The sequence below is a fragment of the Salmo trutta genome, chromosome 37 (assembly GCF_901001165.1).
Source record: "Salmo trutta chromosome 37, fSalTru1.1, whole genome shotgun sequence".
Classification (NCBI taxonomy): Eukaryota; Metazoa; Chordata; class Actinopteri; order Salmoniformes; family Salmonidae; genus Salmo; species Salmo trutta.
In genome coordinates, this window is record NC_042993.1 from 23,445,489 (window position 1) to 23,467,635 (window position 22,147).

Consider the following 22,147-nt stretch of genomic DNA (forward strand, 5'->3'; position numbering starts at 1 on the left):
TTATGTTTTTAGAATGTTTACAAATGAATTAAAAATGAAAAGCTGAAATGTCTCGAGTCAATAAGTATTCAACCCCTTCGTATGGCAAGCCTAAATAAATTCAGGAGTAAAAATGTGCTTAAGAAGTCACATAATAAGTTACATGGACTCACTGTGTGCAATAATATTGTTTAACAAGATTTTTGAATGACTACCTCATCTCTGTACCCACACATACAATTATCTGTAAGGTCCCTCAGTCGAGCAGTGAATTTCAAACACAGATTCAGGTTTTTCAATGCCTGGCAAAGAGGGGCACCTATTGGTAGATATAAAAAGCAGACATTGAATATCTCTTTGAGCATATTATTACACTTTGGACGGTGTATCAATATACCCAGTCACTACAAAGATACAGGCATCCTTCCTAACTCATTTGCCGGAGAGGAAGGAAACCGCTCAGGGATTTCACAATGAGACCAAAGGTGACTTTAAAACAGTTACAGCATTTAATGGTTGTGATAAGCGAAAACTGAGACTGGAGCAACAACAGACAATAAAACTGCAAAAAATGTTAATTTTTTTTACTTTAAGTCCTGAATACAAAGCGTTATGTTTGGGGCAAATCCAACACATCACTGAGTACCACTCTTCATATTTGCAAGCATAGTGGTGGCTGCATCATGTTATGGGCATGCTTGTCATCGGCAAGGACTAGGGAGTTTTTTAGGATAAAAGAAATTGAATAGAGCTAAGCACAGGCAAAATCCCAGAGAAAAACCTGGTTAAGTCTGCTTTCCAGACAGACATTGGAGACAAATTCACCTTTCAGCAGGACAATAACCTAAAACACAAGGCAAAATATACACGGGAGTTGCTTACCAATACAACATTGAATGTTCCTGAGTGGCCTAGTTACATTTTTGACTTAAATCGGCATGGAAATGTATGGCAAGACTTGAAAACGGCTGTCTAGCAATAATCAACAACCAGCTTGACAGAGCTTGAAAAATTGTTATAATAATGTGCAAATGTTGTACAATCCAGGTGTGCAAAGCTCTTAGAGACAGAAAGACTCACAGCTGTAATCAATACCAAAGGTGAGTCTAACATACATCATATTGACTCAGGGTTGTGAATACTTATGTAAATTACATATTTCTGTATTTCAATAAATTAGCTAAAACATGTTTTCACTTTGTCATTATGTGGTATTGTGTGTAGATGGGTGAGAGAAAAAATATTTAATCTATTTTGAATTCAGGATGTAACACAACAAAATGTGGAATAAGTCAAGGGGTATGAATACTTTCTGAAGGAACTGTATAGGACATTGTGCAGCGGCAACAGGGAAAGTGTGGACCAGACAGCCAATGTGATTGGTGCAATAACTGAGCCAATAAGACAAGCTAAAAACAGACATACATTTTAATCATAGCACAAATGTTTGTCAAACTATTTCAAAAAGCGTGTTTTTTTGGATAGAGGATAACATATTGTCATTTGCCACCATATCAAGCTGTAGCATTTCCGCAGAGAAAGCAATCTCTGAACATGTTTATGCTTAACATACTACAACTAAATTGATGCTTAACATGAATAAATAATGAAAATCCACAGGTGAAGTTTCAGACATTGGTGTTAGATGTTTTATTACATAAATAATGTACAGGGATTTATTTGACAAAAATAAGAAAGGGAAAAGCGTATGCACTGACAGAAACATTGACACTGATCTAAGAAACAATGAAATGTAACATGAGTATACAGTAGAATTCTAAAAAAGGCAGACAGCGATTCACATGGGTGATATGTACCAAAACTAAACCTGTATATCTATTTACTTCAAGTTCAACTAGTGTGCTTGTCAGGTCAAGTCTTACACACAGTCAAAACAATGTGGGGATTTGTCAATATGAGGTCAGGGACAGGTCATGATGTCTGAATTGGCTGTTACAGAGAAATAAGGCAGGTGATCGGGTGAGTCAAAGGTCACATGATATGTAGTCAATTATATGTACATCAACAGTAAACCCTCACTATGTGCTGCTTTTTGCCATATCAATCCAAATGGCTTTATTGCACAGTGACAAGTTATATGTCTATGAAAACTTTCAAAGTAATACTGATGTAATATTATACATCTATACAGACTACCAATATTATGCTTCCTACAATGCCAAAAGAGAGGCAATCTTATGATAGTGAACAATTCTTGTTCCACATCGTATCTCAAAAAATGACTCCCTCAAAGCTCTAACTTTAGCAAACAACGACACCATTTACCATTCTGTCTCCTATGATTTACTGCAGATCAAAAGTTAAACCAACGACACACAGCAAAATTATAAATCTTAACACTTTAGATAAACTGCACCAATATCCATCTATCTGCATGATTAACATTTTTGTTCAAATCACAAACACTATACAGCCATGTGTAAGTCAAATATATTTTTTTACAGTACTGTAGATGCTGTATCTATGGTATTTAGGGATTTACAGTATCCATGGTCATACATGCAGAAGTCTCAGTATAATGTATGTTGATATGGTTTCAATTGATACTGAATGGGACCTGAAAAAACATTTAAGTGTATGAGTTCTATATGTATGGTTATATGATAGATGTATCCATGCATGTAAGGTATACATGCTCAATATCTTTGTGTGCCTGAATGTAGGCCTACATACATACAATGCTTCTGTTCATGAATGCTCAATTTGATCTATTATTGCACATCTCGTAATGCAAAAAATATTGCTATTTCAATAGATTAAAATAGTTAATTACATTGGTAATATCATACCAAAATGTACATATAGAATCTTAGTGTATTATTATTGGTACGGCTGGTACAGTACTGGTACTTCAATAGGGTATTGATAACATTTAGATAAAGTGTGTTACTCTGTCTTGTCTGATATAATAGAATGTAATCTGTCATATTCCTCTTTAAGAAACATAACTGCTACTCTAGAGGCCCTCGTCTAGAGGAACCAAGACAAATCACAAAAAAAGGCTTTCAAAGAATATCTCAAGTCGTTTCGAAGAAGAATGATGAATGAGATTTGAAAAACAATGATAAAGGTTTGGGTTTTGTGAAATGTGGAATGTATGGTTCATTTTCCTTTTGGAGGACAGTGGACATACAGTTGAAGTCGGGAAGTTTACATACACCTTAGCAAAATACATTTAAACTCAGTTTTTCACAATTCCTGACATTTAATCCTAGTAAAAATTCCCTGTCTTAGGTCAGTTAGGATCACCACTTTATTTTAAGAATGTGAAATGTCAGAATAATAGTAGAGAGAATGATTTACTTCAGCTTTAAATTCTTTCATTACATTCCCAGTTGGTCAGAAGTTTACATACACTAAATTAGTATTTGGTAGCATTGTCTTTAAATTGTTTAACTTGGGCCAAACATTTCGGGTAGCCTTCCACAAGCTTCCCACAATAAGTTGGGTGAAGTTCGGCCCATTCCTCCAGACAGAGCTGGTGTAACTGAGTCAGGTTTGTAGGCGTCCTTGCTCTCACACGCTTTTTCAGTTCTGCCCACAAATGTTATATCGGATTGAGGTCAGGGCTTTGTGATGACCACTCCAATACCTTGACTTTCTTGTCGTTAAGCCATTTTGCCAGAACTTTGGAAGTATGCTTGGGGTCATTGTCCATTTGGAAGACCCATTTGCGACCAAGCTTTAACTTCCTGACTGATGTCTTGAGATGTTGCTTCAATATATCCACATAATTTTCATCCCTCATGATGCCATCTATTTTGTGAAGTGCACCAGTCCCTCCTGCAGCAAAGCACCCCCACAACATGATGCTGCCACCCCTGTGCTTCACATTTGGGATGGTGTTCTTCTGCTTGCAAGTCTTCCCGTTTTTCCTCCAAACATAATGATGGTCATTATGTCAAAACAATTCTATTTTGTTTCATCAGACCAGTGGACCTTTCTCCAAAAATATCTTTGTTTTTCTGTGGATATAGACACTTTTGTACCTGTTTCCTCAAGCATCTTCACAAGGTCCTTTGCTGTTGTTCTGGGATGGATTTGCACTTTTCGCACCAAAGTACGTTCATCTCTAGGAGACAGAACGCGTCTCCTTCCTGAGTGGTCCCATGGTGTTTATATTTGCGTACTATTGTTTATACAGATGAATGTGGTACCTTCAGGCGTTTGGAAATTGCTCCCAAGGATGAACCAGACTTGTGGAGGTCTATAATTTTTTTCTGAGGTCTTGGCTGATTTCCCCATGATGTCAAGCAAAGAGGCACTGAGTTTGAAGGTAGGCCTGAAATACATCCACAGGTACACCTCCGATTGATGTCAATTAGCTATCAGAAGCTTCTAAAGCCATGACATCATTTTCTGGAATTTTCCAAGCTGTTTAAAGGCACAGTCAACTTAGTGCATGTAAACTTCTGACCCACTGGAATTGTGAAACAGTGAATTATAAGTGAAATAATCTGTTTGTAAACAATTGTTGGACAAATTACAGTAGATGTCCTAACCGACTTGGGAAAACTATAGTTTGTTAACAATACATTTGTGGAGTGGTTTAAAAACGAGTTTAAATTACTCCAACCTACGTGTATGTAAATTCAACTGTGTATATATATATATATATATATATATATATATATATATATACATACATACATACATACATACATACATACATACATACATACATACATACATACATATATATATATATACATATATATACATAAACATTCATACATATACACGTACACTACTGTTCAAAAGTTTGTGGTCACTTAGAAATGTCCTTGTTTTTGAAAGAAAAGCAAATGTTTTGTCCATTAAAATAACGTCAAATTGATCAGAAATGAATGTTGTAAGTGACTATTGTAGCTGGAAACGGCTGATTTTTAATGGAATATCTACATAGATGTACAGAGGCCCATTATCAGCAACCATAGATGTCCTAACTGACTTACCAAAACTATAGTTTGTTAACAAGACATTTGTGGAGTGGTTGAAAAACAGGTTTATGACTCCAACCTAAGTGTATGTAAACTTCCCACTTCAACTGTAACTACCTGAGCTAATGAAATAGCTTGAAACATACTTTCTACCATCAATAATAAAAACGCAAATAGATTTCTCATTCATTGACAGCATATGAATCTGTCTTAAAATCTAGCAGCCATCCACTACTTTTAGAATCCTCTAGATTACCTTGTCAACTGTAACAATGCCATCACCCAAACTAACTTCAAAGGGGAAAGATAACTTGTCATTTAACAGCTAAATTAGGTTTACTCTGTGTTCTCTTTACACATCATAAGAAAGAGAAATACTATCAAACTGTGGTCGCGGTTTGTAAAGATTGGCATTATTCATTCTCATGTCAAGCTGTTATGGTGATGACAACAATATGTCATGTACTACCTTAGTCTTTGCTTCATGCATTTTTATCAAAAACACCATTATGGCCTCATACTGTATAGGGCAGATAGAAGTCATATGATGTCACCTCTCAGTCCATTTTTGTGCTTTTCAATTCAATCTAGGTGAATCCCTCAGTTTACGATTATCGGAATAATCACCACAGATGATGCAGGTAAACTACTAAAGGAAAAAAACAAGCAGCATGTTTGATATACTGGTAAAAAAAATGGTTGCCAAGTAGTGCAATAGTACAAAGGGCCTAAACGTGTCTTTTGGGTTCTTTATGCACCAATTTATGTGGTTATGGATGGGATTGGTTCCATTAAGTACAGCCAGGAACTGTCTCGGTCTTCATTCCATTTCTTCTTCCCTGGAATGGATTAAAAGTTCCCTGTGACGCATATCTAACTTTCAATTGCAGATTATTAGAAGTGGTGGACAAAAGCAGAACATTTACACAAATAGTTACCCCTCTCAAGTTTCTTGTCTCAAGCCAATTTGTCAACATTAGTCAGAAAAAGAATGTTCAATGAACATTTTCCTACTGACTGGGTGAAAACCAATTGCCTAAGGTATCTGCGTACAGACATGAATCATTCATATGAATGGATTTCACTGTTGACCTAACCTTTCAAATGAATGTGCAGTTAGTTTGAAGCTATCCCATTATATATATATATATATATATATATATATATATATATATATATATATATATATATATATATATATATATATACCTATGAATCCTGAGTAGCGCATCGGTCTAAGGCACTGCATCTCAGTGCAAGAGGCGTCACTACAGTCCCTGGATCAAATCCAGGCTGTATCACATCCGGCCGCGATTGGGAGTCCCATAGGGCGGCACACAATTGCCCAGTGTCGTCCGGGTTAGGCCGACATTGTGAAAATAAGAATTTGTTCTTAACTGACTTGCCTAGTTATATAAAGGTTAACATTTTTTAAATATGTGTGATTAAAATGTGGTTGAGGCCTCCCCATTATTTCTCCATACATTATTAATGTATCTAATTCATGACTATACATTATCTAGACTCATATATTCATCAACATTCCCCAGATTATTTCCAAAAATCAGCACTTGCCTAAAGAAGATTAACTCTGTCTATGATTGTTGGATATTTCTTGGATAAACGTAATCAGACAAGATAGGTCTCAACAAGACATTAATGAATTTTTGTCTCTCCATTTTAGTTCTCTCTCTCTCTGTCTTCATCTCTACATCTCCATTCTCCATGTCCTCCACCCTCCACCACCACCCCTCTTTTTACCTGTTGATTATTCCTTTAATTTGGGAGTCTTTCTCCACTTGTTGTTGCCGTAGCCTCCTCTCGCTGTCCTCCAGGCGACTCTGGTATTGTGAGAGGATCTTACTGGTCTGCTGCTCCTGGGAAAGGAGCCTCTTCTCATACTCCTCCAGCTTCCTGTGGGACATGATCAGTCGCTCCTTCAGGGAGTGGATCTCCTCCTCGTATTCCTTTACCTAAGACAGACCGAGAGAAGAGAACACATTGGAAATAGAAAATGGTTGAGCAATTGTCATACACGTCGACAAGTCACCATGGAATAGGGAGGCAACCACATTGTTGTCCAGTGTTCACTAAAGTCTAAAGCACACAGTTTATCCCTTTTCACTTGCTCACTATGCACAAAGATCTAGCTATGTCTATTATGAAAATAACTCCAGAAGGGAATATATTGAAAATATAAAAAAAGTTGCGTAATTGTCATACTGTTTATTAGCAACACATGGCTAAGCAACCAGCAAATGTTCTTGGGGGTTGACTGAACACACCTTCATTCGGACAAAGAAATGTGGTAATGCGGTGTCTGCGGTCAGATATGAATATGCGAGCTAAAAGTTTGTTTATTTTCAATGACTCACTGTTGTTCAAGTTCATCCTCAGCTGTTCCTATCTAAATTATTCATAAATACGTGTCTCGGTACCATCTGCTCTCCACTGATAGACTTGACTTGCACTTCCCTGACATCTGCACTGTGCATTAAGAAGGAGATATGACTCAGATCAGTGTTACGGTTCTCTAGTCTCACAGTTTGCTGTTGAATATGCTGCTACGTCGAATTGCCAAAGAAGAGAGAAATTCTGCATTCCTTTGAGGGATTGTTTTGTTACTGTTGATTTCCTAGAAGATTGGGATTTCATTGCCAAAGCTACAGTATATTGTTAAGACACTTATCTACTGTTTTTATATATATATACACACACACACACACACACACACACACACACACACACACACACACACACACACACACACACACACACACACACACACACACACACACACATTGCCAGTGTCAAATTTAGGCTATCATTCTTTTGTATTGCAAAAGCTATGGTGGGAGAGATGTATCTACCCTATCTAAGCGAGACTCATCCATGCTTTTGGAGTACTCCTTCAGCTTGAACTCTTCACGGTCGATGCGGTTAGCCTCCAGAGTAATGTCAGCGGATAGGTGAGGCATGTTGGAAACCCAGGCGACTGTTCTCTCATTGGCCGGGGTCGGGGGGTTAAGGGTCGAGGGCGACTGCCCGGAACCCTGGGGAAAAATACAAGAAGCAGATATGAAGAGGAAGAATAGGTACTTGTAGTGGTGTGTATTCATGGGTGCCAAGGGAAGCCAGGCCTGTCACCAAAAATTTAACAAGAAAAAACCCAGATAAATAATCTTTTTGCCTCTCTGTGTTTCATCATTTTCCTTCAATTCGCAAGAGGCTGAATATATCTCACTGGAGAACGCATCCGAGCGAGCAAAACACTGCCCCTCTGTCTCAGTATGCGTCGGCTATCTATCTGATGCTGTCTGGGCCAAAAGAGTATGACATTGTTGCCAGACGTAGCATTGAATGCAAGGGAAGCCAGCAAGCATTTGGCCTTCCTTGATTAAGTATAAAATAATAGCCAATCAGCGTTGCGCTAAACTGAGTGAGCTCAACTGTGAATGGCCCTGGTGTATCATTAATAAGTGTCAAGGGAAGCCATTTTGGATTTGGCATAACTCCTATCAAATCGCATTGAGACGATACGTCATTGAGAAACAACTTGAATTGTTGAATCTCGTTGTGATGGCTAGCAAGCTCTTTCCTTATTTAGCCATGGATGGAGATAGGGATTTGGTCTTGTGGTTTTACTTAATTCTCCATCCTGGCCAATGATTATAACAGTGATTCTGATCCAACCATTAATTCCTTCATTGTGCCTCTGGCCTGAGAGGATGGAAGTTCAATATGTAGCTAGATGTAAAACTAGCTAACATTGCCCATGAAAGGAATTTAGACTAGCAAGCAAGCATTTTAGCCATGTAGCCTAGGACAACAATAAATAAGAGTGTACTATATGACAGAGTAACTGTTTCATCAACATGAAAGAGGATGGCATTGGCCTTTCTCTACAAGTAGGGTGAGTTAACAAGTGTCTTCGACTTGCACGAACTCTCTCTCACACACACACACACACACACACACACACACACACGAATCAGAACCATGGACAGCCACATTATATTTAGCTTACGTTGATTGGACTAAATCGTTTTTGGTTGCTTTTAGTTGTCACTGTAGTAGACTAAGCATAGTTGATATGATGATGTTGAAGTTGGAATGTTTCATCTCAATCTCTTCATTCAAAGACTCATCTTACACTCTTACTGACAGTTGTGGCTGCTTTGCGTGATGTATTGTTGTCTCTACCTTCTTGCCCTTTGCTGTTGTCTGTGCCCAATAATGTTTGTACCATGTTTAGTGCTGCTACCATGTTGTGTTGCTGCCATGCTGTGTTGTCATGTGTTGCTGTATTGCTATGTTGTTGTCTTAGGTCTCTTTATGTAGTTTTGTGTTGTCTCTCTTGTTGTGATGTGTGTTTTGTCCTATATTTATATATATTTTTTATCCCAGCCCCCGTCCCCGCAGGAGGCCTTTTGCCTTTTGGTAGGCTGTCATTGTAAATAAGAATTTGTTCTTAACTGACTTGCCTAGTTAAATAAAGGTTAAATAAAAATTAAAAATGATGCTGGAAAAGTGTTTTCTTTGCGTCTTGCGGTAACTCTCCGTGGTTCTAAATCAATAGTTGTTTAGTGGTCCAAAAATGTCTGAAACATTAACTTGACCATGCTGTAGGTCATGTAACTGTTTGTTGTATATATATATATATATATATCACGGTCGCAAGGCATATGAACTAACAGGTTATAGAGCAAACAAAGCAATTATCACAACACATAGGTTGTAAGATGGCTTTTGTTTTCTGGCTTCCCCAGTGATTTTACCCACACACCACTACTGTGTACGACACACATGAGGGGGTGACCCTTGGCCCTATTTAATCATACAGGTCACTGGGACTCTGGGGTTGGTCAGAAACAACTGTGAAAGAGAGAGCATGGTTGAACTGTATTTGATAGGTGTGTTGGAATTGTTATATAATGCTCTTTTCAGAGTGAGAGAAAATAACAGTGACAGCTATGAGCTTGTTGTCAGATTTAAGGGTAGATTAAATGACACAATAGAGTACAGTAGCCTGCATACCTGTTTACTAATGGAAGGTTTGAGCAGGTGCTGTTGCTGTGGTTGCTGTTGTTGCTGCTGTGATTGCTGTATGGTTGTTGTAGTGCCTCCCTGTGGCCCCTGGGGGCCCTGGCTCTCCCTGACAGAGCTCTGCTGGTGGGGCAGTCCAGGGGCTGTGTTGTCTTTGACCGACAGCTGTTGCCGTGGTGCCTGTTGCCGACCTCCGTAGCCCGACTCTGGTGATAGGTTGGCACTGGGCGGTCGCGTCTTAGCGGATGGTGTGGGAGCAGCAGCCGCACTGACGGACAGCTGATGGGAGGTCTGTGATTTGACGCGTTGAGCGGGAGGCGGGGCGATGGAGCTCTGGCGCACAGGCTGGACTGTGGATGGGGGTGTGGCCAGGGAGGAGTGGGAGGTACCAGTCTGAGAGGCCATGCCCATCTGCTGTTGCTGTTGAAGATTATCCTAACAAGGACAATTAGAGAACTCCAAGTTATCCTGGTCTTAAACCTGTTTCAGATGTTTACATTATGCTAATCCTATTTATGTAGGCTACAAACAAATATTGACTTAAATTATTATAAAGTAGGTGAGACAAAAAGGCTAATTTGCACAAAAGTAGAACATGATTGTAAACACATTCTTGACCTTAAGTTAAATCATACCTGCCCGTGCATGGACAGTTGCCGCCGTGCGAAATCAGCCCTGCTGTAGTCGTCACTATAGCTGTGTGAGTGGATAATGGCTGGCTGCCCCAGGTGCCCTGCCCCGGTCCTCAGGGTGGACAGGTCCTCGCTGCGGGAGAACCCCCCGTGGGCGAACTGGGGGATGTAGGCCTGGTGCGAGCCACCGGGGTCAGGCTCCGGGGCCAGGAGCAGGGGCGGCGGGAGATGGGCCCTGCTGTGCTGGTGGTGAAGGTGGGGTCCATCTGCAGTGCCGGTGGCCAGGTGAAACAGGGGGTTCTGGAAGGAGAGCGGGTATCTCAGGGCGGCGGCCTGCTGCTGCTGCTGCTGGGACAGCGAGTCGGTGGTGGTGCCCATCTGGCTCAACTGGCTCAGCCGGAGGCCCCCTGACATGCTGGATCCCCCCGAGCCGGCCGAGAGGCGGCCCCCGGCCCGGAGCTGGCCACTCAGGCCCGAGCCCAGGCCTCCTCCACCCTGGCTGCTGAGCCCTCCGAAGCTGCCCATGCCGGTGATGGAGGCCTGGGAGGAGTTGAGCATGGCCACCGACTGCAGGTTAGACACGCTGTTCATTGTGGAGTCCTGGAGGTCCATCATAGATATACACTTTATTGACACTGAGCACCTAGACGAGATTGATAGAGCTAACACCCTTCTGTGCCCAATTCTAAAGTGCCAATAAGTTGATTAAGTGTTTTATCTATTAAGAGGGGTGGTTGTATGCCTGAATTGCATGTCCCATGACTTACCACTAAGGTACATGCATCATTTTCCTATGAGCGCACAGCTGCCATACTATCCTGCAGTCGTCTGCCAGACTTGGCTACCACATGGAAAGGAGATGTGCAGTTTACATAGTTTCCTGTAGAACATGGCTCCTAACAGATCTTAATGCTATCAAAGCTCTAGAATTCAACTAACCTTGTGGTCTGGCTCGGTGATATCGGAGCTACTGGTGCAGTAGGCAGGGCTGGATCGGGCCAATGGAGGGCGTGTTACATAGAAAACGTCTTTGGAGGCTCGATGTGGGTGATCACGCTCTTGGAAACTCAGCTGAGGATGAGCACGAGACGGCATGAACCCCCCACCGGACACACCAGATGTAGGGGAAGGCAAGCGAGTGATATCTATGGAGCTTAAGAAAGGCAACAACACATGGCAACAGATTGGAGAAGACGATGACAAGGTTATAGGTGTATTACAAGTTTGGCACAAAAGGCACAACCCAACTACAGCATTATGGCGGGAAAGGCAAAACTTTAACAAATGCACCAACCAACCATCCTCCTAGGGCTGGTTTCCCCAACACGGATTAAACCTAATCATAGACTAAAAAGTATGTTCAATGGAAATTCTCCATTCAAAGTGCTTTTTTGTCCAGGACTATACTTAACCTGTTTCCAGGGAATAGGCCCATAGGATTAAATAAAGCCAGGGCACTACCTGTTGAGATCCTTCATCATGAGATTCTGGAACTCCGAGGAGACTCCCCTGTTGAAGCTGGGTCGTGAGAGCAGCCTCTCTGTCTGTCTCTCATGGACTCTATCTGTCTGGTTCTGGTGGCTGGGCTGCCTCTGCAGGTGGGGGTTACGCAGGGCCATGCTGATGTCATTCAAGAGGCGGGGCAAGGGACCCAGTTTGATAATGGCATCCTGTGGGTTAGGGTTAGAAGACTGACATGAATACAAGTTAGCAATGACAATAGGAAAAGCATTCAAATGGTTAAAAAGTGTGGTTGATCATTTTAAGTATGTTATCTTTGAAAATTGCAAGTGCACTTAATCATTCCATTCATTCTACTGTCTCATACTTTCAGATGACTGAGTTGTCAAGACCATACATAGCTATTTTATTGTCCTGATTCCTAATTGGACTTAACCATTGTAGTGTTATTCAATAATGATTATCTGTAACTTGTACTTTTTTTATTGGTCATATATTGTAGAGGTTAGATTGTTAATATTTACCCTGATCCTCCCTACCTTGCTGAGCTGGGCCATGACCTCCCAGAGGAGGCTGTGCAGTATGGACAGCTCCCTGCCCAGGTCGATGTAGCCCTCGAAGCCCCCTGCGTTGCTCACACTGTCCAGGTTGGAGATCTCATAAAGGAACTGTTGCATGGAGCCCCACTCCATCTCTAAGAACTCATTCATGAAGCACATGTACTCCTCTTTCATACCAAACCTGAGGGAGAGAGAGAAGAAGAAGAGTCAAAATGCTGTATACTGTCACGATTCCCACCGACGGTGGCGCCCCCTCCTGCTCGGGTGGCGCTCGGCGGTCGTCGTCACCGGCCTATTAGCTGCCACCGATTCCTTTTTGCTTTTCCCTTTTTTTTATTTTGTGACACCTGTGGTAAATTAGCCATTAGAGGGGCTATTTAGTTTAGCTGGCCCGCTCCTGTTCGTGCGGGATTAATGATTGTTTATTTGACAGACGGTTTATGTTCGTGTCGACGTTGTTTTGACGCCGTATGTACTTTCTCCCCTGTGTGTGGGAACATTTGTTTTTGTGTGAGTGTATATTAAAAACACCACTACCCTGTGTTCGCTGCTTCCTGCGCCTCATTCCTCCTCCACGACTACCAAGCCGTAACAGAATCCCGCACCAAAATAAAAGGCATGGAATCAGCGGGAGCAGCGGCCACTCCTCTGCCCTCGATGGAGGAACGCGTACTCCACCACACGACAGTCCTCCATCGCATCGGAAATGGACCAGATGATGGAGAGGATGGACCGATGGGAGAGAAGTGGTATCCTCTCTCCACCTCCACTTCCCCCGACACAGCCATCTTCGCCCCCCATGACGTCTGGCTCTGGCGCGCTTCGTTTGGCGCTCCCGAGGGAGTACGATGGGGCGGCGGCTGGGTGCCAGGGATTTTTGCTCCAGCTTGAGCTGTACCTGGCCACCGTCAGACCTGCTCCCACGGGGGAGGAGAGCGTGAGTGCCCTCGTCTCCTGCCTGACGGGCCGAGCTCTGGAGTGGGCTAATGCGGTCTGGAACGGTCCAGACTCGGCGAGGGACCACTACCCAGAGTTCACCCGCCGCTTTCGGGCCGTGTTCGACCACCCTCCGGAAGGAAGAGCGGCGGGTGAACGGCTGTTCCACCTCAGGCAGGAGACGAGGAGTGCCCAGGACTTCGCGCTGGAGTTCAGGACCTTGGCTGCTGGGGCGGGGTGGAACGACAGGGCCCTCATAGACCACTACTGGCCGACGTCCGCAGGGAGCTGGCCTGTCGGGACACAGCTCTGTCCCTGGACGAGCTCATAGATATGTCCATACGACTGGACAATTTGCTGGCTGCCCGCGGGCGTTCGGAGAGGGTCCTGCCCGTTCCACCCCTGTGCACCCCCGCCCCTACCCCTATGGAGGTAGGGGGGGCCGTGCAAAGGGGCACCGGAGGAGGTGGCTCCTCCTGCACCAGCTGTGGTCGGAGAGGACACACGGCCGACCGGTGCAGGAGGAGCCAGTCTGGGAGTCGAGATGGCAGGCAGAACACTTCTCGGTCACCTCAGGTGAGTCAGCACCAGATTCACCCAGAACCCCCTGTTGGTCATGTGTTTTTACCTGTTTTGTTTACAAATTTTTTTCCCTCTTCCCAGCATAGGGCGCTAGTCGATTCAGGCGCAGCTGGGAACTTTATGGACCGTGGACTTGCCATTAAGCTGGGCATTCCGCGGGTGCCGATAGATTCCCCTTTCCCTGTGCACTCCCTAGATAGCCGGCCATTAGGGTCAGGGTTAGTCAGGGAGTCTACGGTGCCACTGGACATGGTAACGCAGGGGAATCATAAGGAACGCATTAGTTTTTTCCTTATTGATTCGCCTGCGTTTCCGGTGGTGCTGGGGGTCCCCTGGCTGGCTGGTCACAATCCCCGTATTTCGTGGAAACAGGGGGTTCTCCAGGGGTGGTCAGAGGAGTGTTCAGGTAGGTGTCTAGGAGTTTCCATAGGTGCCACGTCGGTGGAGAGTCCAGACCAGGTGTCCACCGTGCGCATTCCCCCTGAATACGCCGATTTGGCGATCGCCTTTTGTAAAAAGAGGGCGACTAAATTACCACCTCATCGACAGGGGGATTGTGCGATAGATCTCCAGGTTGACGCTGCGCTTCCCAGGAGTCACGTGTACCCCTTGTCACAGGAGGAGACTGCGGCTATGGAGACATATGTCACGGAATCCCTGGGACAGGGGTACATTCGGCCCTCCATCTCACCCGCTTCCTCGAGTTTCTTTTTTGTGAAGAAAAAGGAGGGAGGTCTGCGTCCGTGCATTGATTACCGAGGTCTAAACGCTATTACGGTGGGGTTTAGTTACCCACTACCTCTCATCGCTACGGCGGTGGAATCATTTCACGGAGCACAGTTCTTCACAAAACTGGATCTCAGGAGCGCGTATAATCTGGTGCGTATCAAGAAGGGAGACGAGTGGAAAACCGCCTTTAGTACCACATCAGGCCATTATGAGTACCTCGTCATGCCGTATCGGTTGAAAAATGCTCCAGCCATCTTTCAATCCTTTGTTGACGAGATTCTCAGGGACCTGCACGGGCAGGGCGTGATAGTCATCGCGCTCCGCGCATGTGTCCCTGGTGCGCAAGGTGCTTAGTAGACTGCTGGAGCATGACCTATACGTTAAGGCTGAGAAATGTGAGTTTTCCAAACGAGCCGTCTCCTTTCTGGGTTATCGCATTTCCACCACGGGGGTGGTGATGGAGTGTGACCGCGTTAAGGCCGTGCGTAATTGGCCGACTCCAACCACGGTGAAGGAGGTGCAGCGGTTTTTAGGCTTTGCCAATTACTACCGGAGGTTTATCCGGGGTTTTGGCCAGGTAGCGGCTCCCATTACCTCACTGCTGAAGGGGGGGCCGGTGCGTTTGCGATGGTCGACGGAGGCGGACGGAGCCTTCAAGAAGTTGAAGACGCTGTTCACCGACGCACCCGTGTTGGCGCACCCGGACCCGTCTTTAGCGTTCGTAGTGGAGGTGGACGCGTCCGAGGCTGGGGTGGGTGCCGTGCTATCACAGCGCTCGGGTGTGCCATTGAAACTCCGCCCCTGCGCTTTCTTTTCGAAGAAGCTCAGTTCGGCGGAGCGTAACTACGATGTGGGGGACAGGGAGTTGCTAGCAGTGGTTAAGGCTCTGAGGGTGTGGCGGCACTGGCTTGAGGGGGCTAAACACCCCTTTCTCATCTGGACCGACCACCGAAACCTGGAGTACATCCGGGCAGCGAGGAGACTGAATCCACGTCAGGCGAGGTGGGCCATGTTCTTCGCCCGGTTTAGGTTTACCATCTCCTATAGACCGGGTTCCCTGAATACTAGGGCCGACGCGCTGTCCCGTCTCTATGACACGGAGGACCGGCCCATCGATCCAACTCCCATCATTCCAGCATCTAGGCTGGTCCCCTTCACGAAGATGAGGTGCCGGAGGTCCCTCCGCCCCCTCTGGACATCGGGGGGTCCCCGGCGTACAGCATACGGGCCATACTGGACTCGAGACGCCGGGCGAGGGGCCTACAGTACCTCGTTGACTGGGAGGGGTACGGCCCGGAGGAGAGGTGCTGGGTGCCGGCGGCGGATGTCCTGGACCCATCTATGTTGAGGGAGTTCCACCACCTCCGTCCGGATCGCCCTGCGCCTCGCCCTCCGGGTCGACCTCGAGGCCGGTGTCGGCGCGCTGCGGGAGCCGCGCGTCAGGAGGGGGGTACTGTCACGATTCCCACCGACGGTGGCGCCCCCTCCTGCTCGGGTGGCGCTCGGCGGTCGTCGTCACCGGCCTATTAGCTGCCACCGATTCCTTTTTGCTTTTCCCTTTTTTTATTTTGTGACACCTGTGGTAAATTAGCCATTAGAGGGGCTATTTAGTTTAGCTGGCCCGCTCCTGTTCGTGCGGGATTAATGATTGTTTATTTGACAGACGGTTTATGTTCGTGTCGACGTTGTTTTGACGCCGTATGTACTTTCTCCCCTGTGTGTGGGAACATTTGTTTTTGTGTGAGTGTATATTAAAAACACCACTACCCTGTGTTCGCTGCTTCCTGCGCCTCATTCCTCCTCCACGACTACCAAGCCGTAACATATACTCAGATTACACACCATTGGCTGGTTTCCCAGACACAGAACTAGCCCAATCCTGGATTAATAACTAATAAGACATTTCAATGGAGAATCTACATTGAGCATGCTTTTTAGTCCAGGACTAGGCTTAATCTGTGTCCCGGAAAAATACTCAAAATATTACAGAAGTTTTAGCATAAGCATAACATTATAAATTGTAGTGAATGAATGAACTGACTTGGAGAAGTTGGCCAGGTTCTGCACCACTTTGGAGATGAGGGTGAGCGTGCGTGATGTCTGCTCATCTGGGTACTCCTGGGTCAGGTTGAACAGGGAGGGGGACATGACGGCCGGACACAGGAAGCGCAGGAAAAGGGAGCCGCTGATTAGGCGGTCTGCGATGTCCTCCCTCCCCCTCTCTGCACAGCGCACCCTCCACGAGGCAAACACCTCCTTCAGCTCTCGAGGAAACACACTGTAGAGAGATACAAATATACAGCGTGTTATTCTCCTTTGATAGGATATTCTGCTTTAGTAAGGCAGTGTACGCCAACTACTGAATGCAAATCTGGTGTGTTCAACAATCAAAATTCTGTAAATAAGTCTTTGGGTGCTGTAGCCCAGGAGTAATCCTACTTGAATGAAAAAAAACAGTAAGTACTCATATGCCAACTACTGACCAATGGGAGTTGACGATTTTGCAGAGTGCCAGTTCGCAGCACATGCGGAGATTGGCTTGGTGGTCTGGAAGGACAGAGGGTGGTGTCCTCATGGGGTCAACCTCGCAATTCTCCTCTGATTCGTACAGCGCCCTTATGAACTCCCCTGAAAAAAACACAATATCACTGACCATTAGGCAAACACAGAAAGATAATGAATACATCACAGCAAAACAGTTCAACAACATGTATTGAGTGATTCATGTGAAGCATTCGAAGGCCACACCTATTGCATCCTTGAGGTACTTATGTCCAATCAGCTTGAGATACTCTTCTATGGCTTTGGTGGCCAGAGTGTTCTCTCTGAAGATAAGGTGTTCTCGGTCTATGAATCTATCTACCTCACACATCGCCATGTCTGAAAGAAAATCCTGGGAAGAAACGAAACAAACATCAACATAGCATAGACTTTCTTTTTAAAACATTCAATTATAATCTATTGGGTACTCTCAAATTCAATTTTGAGGATTTAACGCCTTTCCTCAGGTCAGATTGTAATTTGTTATGTTTAATATTCCTTCTGTTTCAATCTCTTTTGGTTTATGGTTTGGTAAGAAAACCAAGAAGTAGTCAAACTAATGTTAATTTTGTAGTTTATAGTGCCTTAAAGATAGAATCCGCAGTTTATGGGCGCCCCCATGCCGCCCCACTTCTTCTGTTGTGTTTTCACTTTGAACGAAAACAAGGGGATTGAGCCCTGAGCCGCCTTGGGCTGGCCTTCTGGGCAAGGTGTGTCTTTGCACTAAAACCTGTCTACTCGAATGACCCTGCTGCCATGCTCCAGAGCTGGAGAAGAAGTGAAAGTCACTTGCAAGCTACAGCTGCAAGAAACAAACACAGAGCAGACGAAGCCAACAAGCTAGCTAACTTATTTGCTGATAAACTGTCCTAGTAGCAGGGCCAGCATTTTCAGAAAATGTAGACAGAAACAAGCATCATTCTCGGTTTTTGGATCTGAATCAACTCGACCCCAAAAGAGAAAAAGAAGAGAAAAAAAAGACTGCTCATGACCAATCAAGAAACCGGATAAACATTGGAATTAATTTTGAAAGGTGGAAGAGTGATGCGCAAAATGGCCACCATTGTCATGGACAGGTAGGTAAGTGTTGGATTGCGTTTTTAGCCTACGTTCTTTAGCTACATTAGCTGCTAACCTTAATGTGTTCAATGTTCAAGCTTGCTAACATGGCTACTTAGCTAGCTAGCTGACATATTTTGTATTTGGAAACTAATGATAACTAGCTACATCATGTAGCTACACTGCATAAACCACACAAGATGCCCAATGCCTTTATTTCAACTAGCTAACGTTAGCTAGTTACGTAAAGCTAAATATGCAGATTGTTGACATGATAGTGTGTTTGGTTTGTAGATGATAATGCTAGGTGGTTGACAGCATTTTGAACCTAGGACCACCCCAAACAATGCATCATCTAGCTATACATTCGGTACAGTGACATCACACAACAACAAAAAAATCCTCAGAGAGATACTGGTGGAGACAGTCTGATTTCGAGGGAACCTGAGGTTGTAGAAGTTGTGATTGTGGAAAAATCCAAAAGAGAGGTAAACATTTTTATGGAATGTTTTGTGATTGAAAAATAATTTTTATTGGTAATCGACCAATGGAAGCTATGTTTGCCTGTTCAGCATATTGCTTACACAGCATGGCATTGAGTCCTACCGTGAACTGCCCAACTTCAAGGACTGAATGAATATCCAGTGTGGTCAGTAAAGTAAACAATGGCTCATCTGCATGGCATATTGGTAGACCATGGGCCATCAAGTAATAGGATGGTTACATTAGCATGACACATGTTACACTGGTTACAGCGCAACACCACATCATATGTATTTAAAGGACACTGTTATGACATTGACCTATTTGGCAGTCATATTCCATCAATATTATGCCATCAAATCAAAAACAGCATTTATCTGGTATATACACAGGATACAGTGAGGTGTATACAGGAATATGACCTTGCATTGTACCGTGTACTACTGAAGTAACAACTTGTTTAATGTTTCATGCCAATACTTACCTTTGCTTTCCCCGTGCTCTGTAGTATGTGGACCAGCGCACAGGCCACCTCTTCTTTACTCTTCACGCTCAGTAGAGGCTCCAGCACCGCACACAAAGTCCGGTAGTTATTGGTAACATACTCGGCAAACTCCTTGTACAGCTCCATGGGCAGGATACTCATGGTCTGGTAACGGGACTTGAGGCGTAGGGAGGCATTGATGATCTTGCCCCCTGCTTGCCCCTTGGCCAGGATGCTAGGCTGGATGACCGGGTACCACTGCTCCACAAACTGTCGGCCCGTGATGCTGGAGATAGAGATACTGACCAGTCCCAGGTATGTGCTCTTTTCCTGATAGAAGAGGGGAAATAAATGTGGGATTTTGTGGTCAAGAGTTATGGGGCCTTTAAGAAAGAGGAGAAAAAGAAGATAGTAATGAAACTAAAGTATATTCATCCATCTTAATCATTGGGCAAGCTGCTTTAACCAGTCTGCAAAAATGTCATTTTAACCAGTTTCATCCTGTTTTGCACACTGGTGAGAGAGTTGTCCCTTCACCTTGCGTCTCTTCTTGTCAGTCTCCTTGTAGAGATGAAGGCGTAGGTTGCGGACAGCTGGCAAGTTGTTGAACTCAAAGTGCTCGCCCCAGAACACGGTGTCAGTCCGGGGCTTGCTGGTGGTGCGTGCGTAAAGCATGTCGTCCAGACAAAGTTCGCAGTAGTAGCGCTTCTTGGTGGGAAGCTCCCGTGCCTCGATGATCCAGAGTTTCAGCACGTTGTCCACCCTCCGACTGTTGTCCTGAAGAGGGGCAAAGAGAGGGTGGCAAAAGGACAAGGCAGAACAGGGAGGAACGAAAACCAAAGGGAAAAAGACCAAAGAGAAAAAGGAAGCCAAAGAGAAAGGGAGGGTTGAGTAGGTTAAGAACAGTGGTGTAAAGTACTTCAGTAAAAATACTTTAAAGTACTACTTAAGTTGTTTTTTGGGGTATCTGTACTTTACTATTCATATTTTTTACAACTTTTACTTTACATTCCAAAAGAAAATAAAGTACTTTTTACTCCATACATTTTCCCTGACACCCAAAAGTACTCGTTACATTTTGACAGGAAAATGGTCCAATTCACACACTTATCAAGAGAACATCCCTGGTCATCCCTACTGCTTCTGATCTGGCGGACTCACTAAACACAAACGCTTCGTTTGTAAATTATGTCTGAGTGTTGGAGTGTGCCCCTGGCTATTCGTCAATAAAAATGTAAAAAACACAATTGTGCCATCTGGATTTCTTAATATAAGGAATTTGAAATGATTTATACTTTTACTTTTGATACTTAAGTATATTTTAGCAATTTAATTTACTTTTGAAACTTAATTATATTTAAAACTAAATATACTGCTCCAAAAAAATAAAGGGAACACTTAAACAACACATCCTAGATCTGAATGAAAGAAATAATCTTATTAAATACTTTTTTCTTTATATAGTTGAATGCGCTGACAACAAAATCACACAAAAATGATCAATGGAAATCCAATTTATCAACCCATGGAGGTCTGGATTTGGAGTCACACTCAAAATTAAAGTGGAAAACCACACTACAGGCTGATCCAACGTTGATGTAATGTCCTTAAAACAAGTCAAAATGAGGCTCAGTAGTGTGTGTGGCCTCCACGTGCCTGTATGACCTCCCTACAACGCCTGGGCATGCTCCTGATGAGGTGGCGGATGGTCTCCTGAGGGATCTCCTCCCAGACCTGGACTAAAGCATCCGCCAACTCCTGGACAGTCTGTGGTGCAACGTGGCGTTGGTGGATGGAGCGAGACATGATGTCCCAGATGTGCTCAATTGGATTCAGGTCTGGGGAACGGGCAGGCCAGTCCATAGCATCAATGCCTTCCTCTTGCAGGAACTGCTGACACACTCCAGCCACATGAGGTCTAGCATTGTCTTGCATTAGGAGACAACCCAGGGCCAACCGCACTAGCATATGGTCTCACAAGGGGTCTGAGGATCTCATCTCGGTACCTAATGGCAGTCAGGCTACCTCTGGCGAGCACATGGAGGGCTGTGCGGCCCCCCAAAGAAATGCCACCCCACACCATGACTGACCCAAACCGGTCATGCTGGAGGATGTTGCAGGCAGCAGAATGTTCTCCACGGTGTCTCCAGACTCTGTCACGTCTGTCACGTGCTCAATGTGAACCTGCTTTCATCTGTGATGAGCACAGGGCGCCAGTGGCGAATTTGCCAATCTTGGTGTTCTCTGGCAAATGCCAAACGTCCTGCACGGTGTTGGGCTGTAAGCACAACCCACACCTGTGGACGTCGGGCCCTCATACCACCCTCATGGAGCCTGTTTCTGACTGTTTGAGCAGACACATGCACATTTGTGGCCTGCTGGAGGTCATTTTGCAGGGCTCTGGCAGTGCTTCTCCTGCTCCTCCTTGCACAAAGTCGGAGGTCGCGGTCCTGCTGCTGGGTTGTTGCCCTCCTATGGCCTCCTCCACGTCTCCTGATGTACTGGCTTGTCTCCTGGTAGCGCCTCCATGCTCTGGACACTACGCTGACAGACACAGCAAACCTTCTTGCCACAGCTCGCATTGATGTGCCATCCTGGATGAGCTGCACTACCTGAGCCACTTGTGTGGGTTGTAGACTCCGTCTCATGCTACCACTAGAGTGAAAGCACCGCCAGCATTCAAAAGTGACCAAA

General features: G+C 44.6%; 1 protein-coding gene across 16 annotated transcripts in view; it reads right to left on the reverse strand.

Annotated features, from left to right (window-relative positions):
* Positions 1 to 22,147, reverse strand: part of LOC115176904 (ras/Rap GTPase-activating protein SynGAP) — a 114,774-nt gene that overhangs the window by 19,289 nt on the left and 73,338 nt on the right. For 10 of the 16 annotated variants that reach the window (XR_003872303.1, XM_029737287.1, XM_029737273.1 and 7 more), the window contains 12 exons: positions 19,991 to 20,230; positions 19,454 to 19,783; positions 17,635 to 17,779; positions 17,370 to 17,514; positions 16,928 to 17,164; positions 12,619 to 12,820; positions 12,080 to 12,309; positions 11,558 to 11,771; positions 10,622 to 11,218; positions 9,978 to 10,421; positions 7,811 to 7,993; positions 6,702 to 6,913 (listed from right to left, as the gene is read on the reverse strand). Coding sequence is in view for 15 of the 16 variants with exons in the window: in XM_029737287.1 (XP_029593147.1) it covers positions 6,702 to 6,913; positions 7,811 to 7,993; positions 9,978 to 10,421; positions 10,622 to 11,218; positions 11,558 to 11,771; positions 12,080 to 12,309; positions 12,619 to 12,820; positions 16,928 to 17,164; positions 17,370 to 17,514; positions 17,635 to 17,779; positions 19,454 to 19,783; positions 19,991 to 20,230 (3,179 nt within the window). In the remaining variant the exon portion in view is untranslated. Of the gene's footprint in view, positions 1 to 4,990; positions 5,780 to 6,701; positions 6,914 to 7,810; positions 7,994 to 9,977; positions 10,422 to 10,621; positions 11,219 to 11,557; positions 11,772 to 12,079; positions 12,310 to 12,603; positions 12,821 to 16,927; positions 17,165 to 17,369; positions 17,515 to 17,634; positions 17,780 to 19,453; positions 19,784 to 19,990; positions 20,231 to 22,147 lie in introns of those variants that run through there. The other 6 variants (XM_029737288.1, XM_029737281.1, XM_029737278.1 and 3 more) reach the window with 6 other exon arrangements.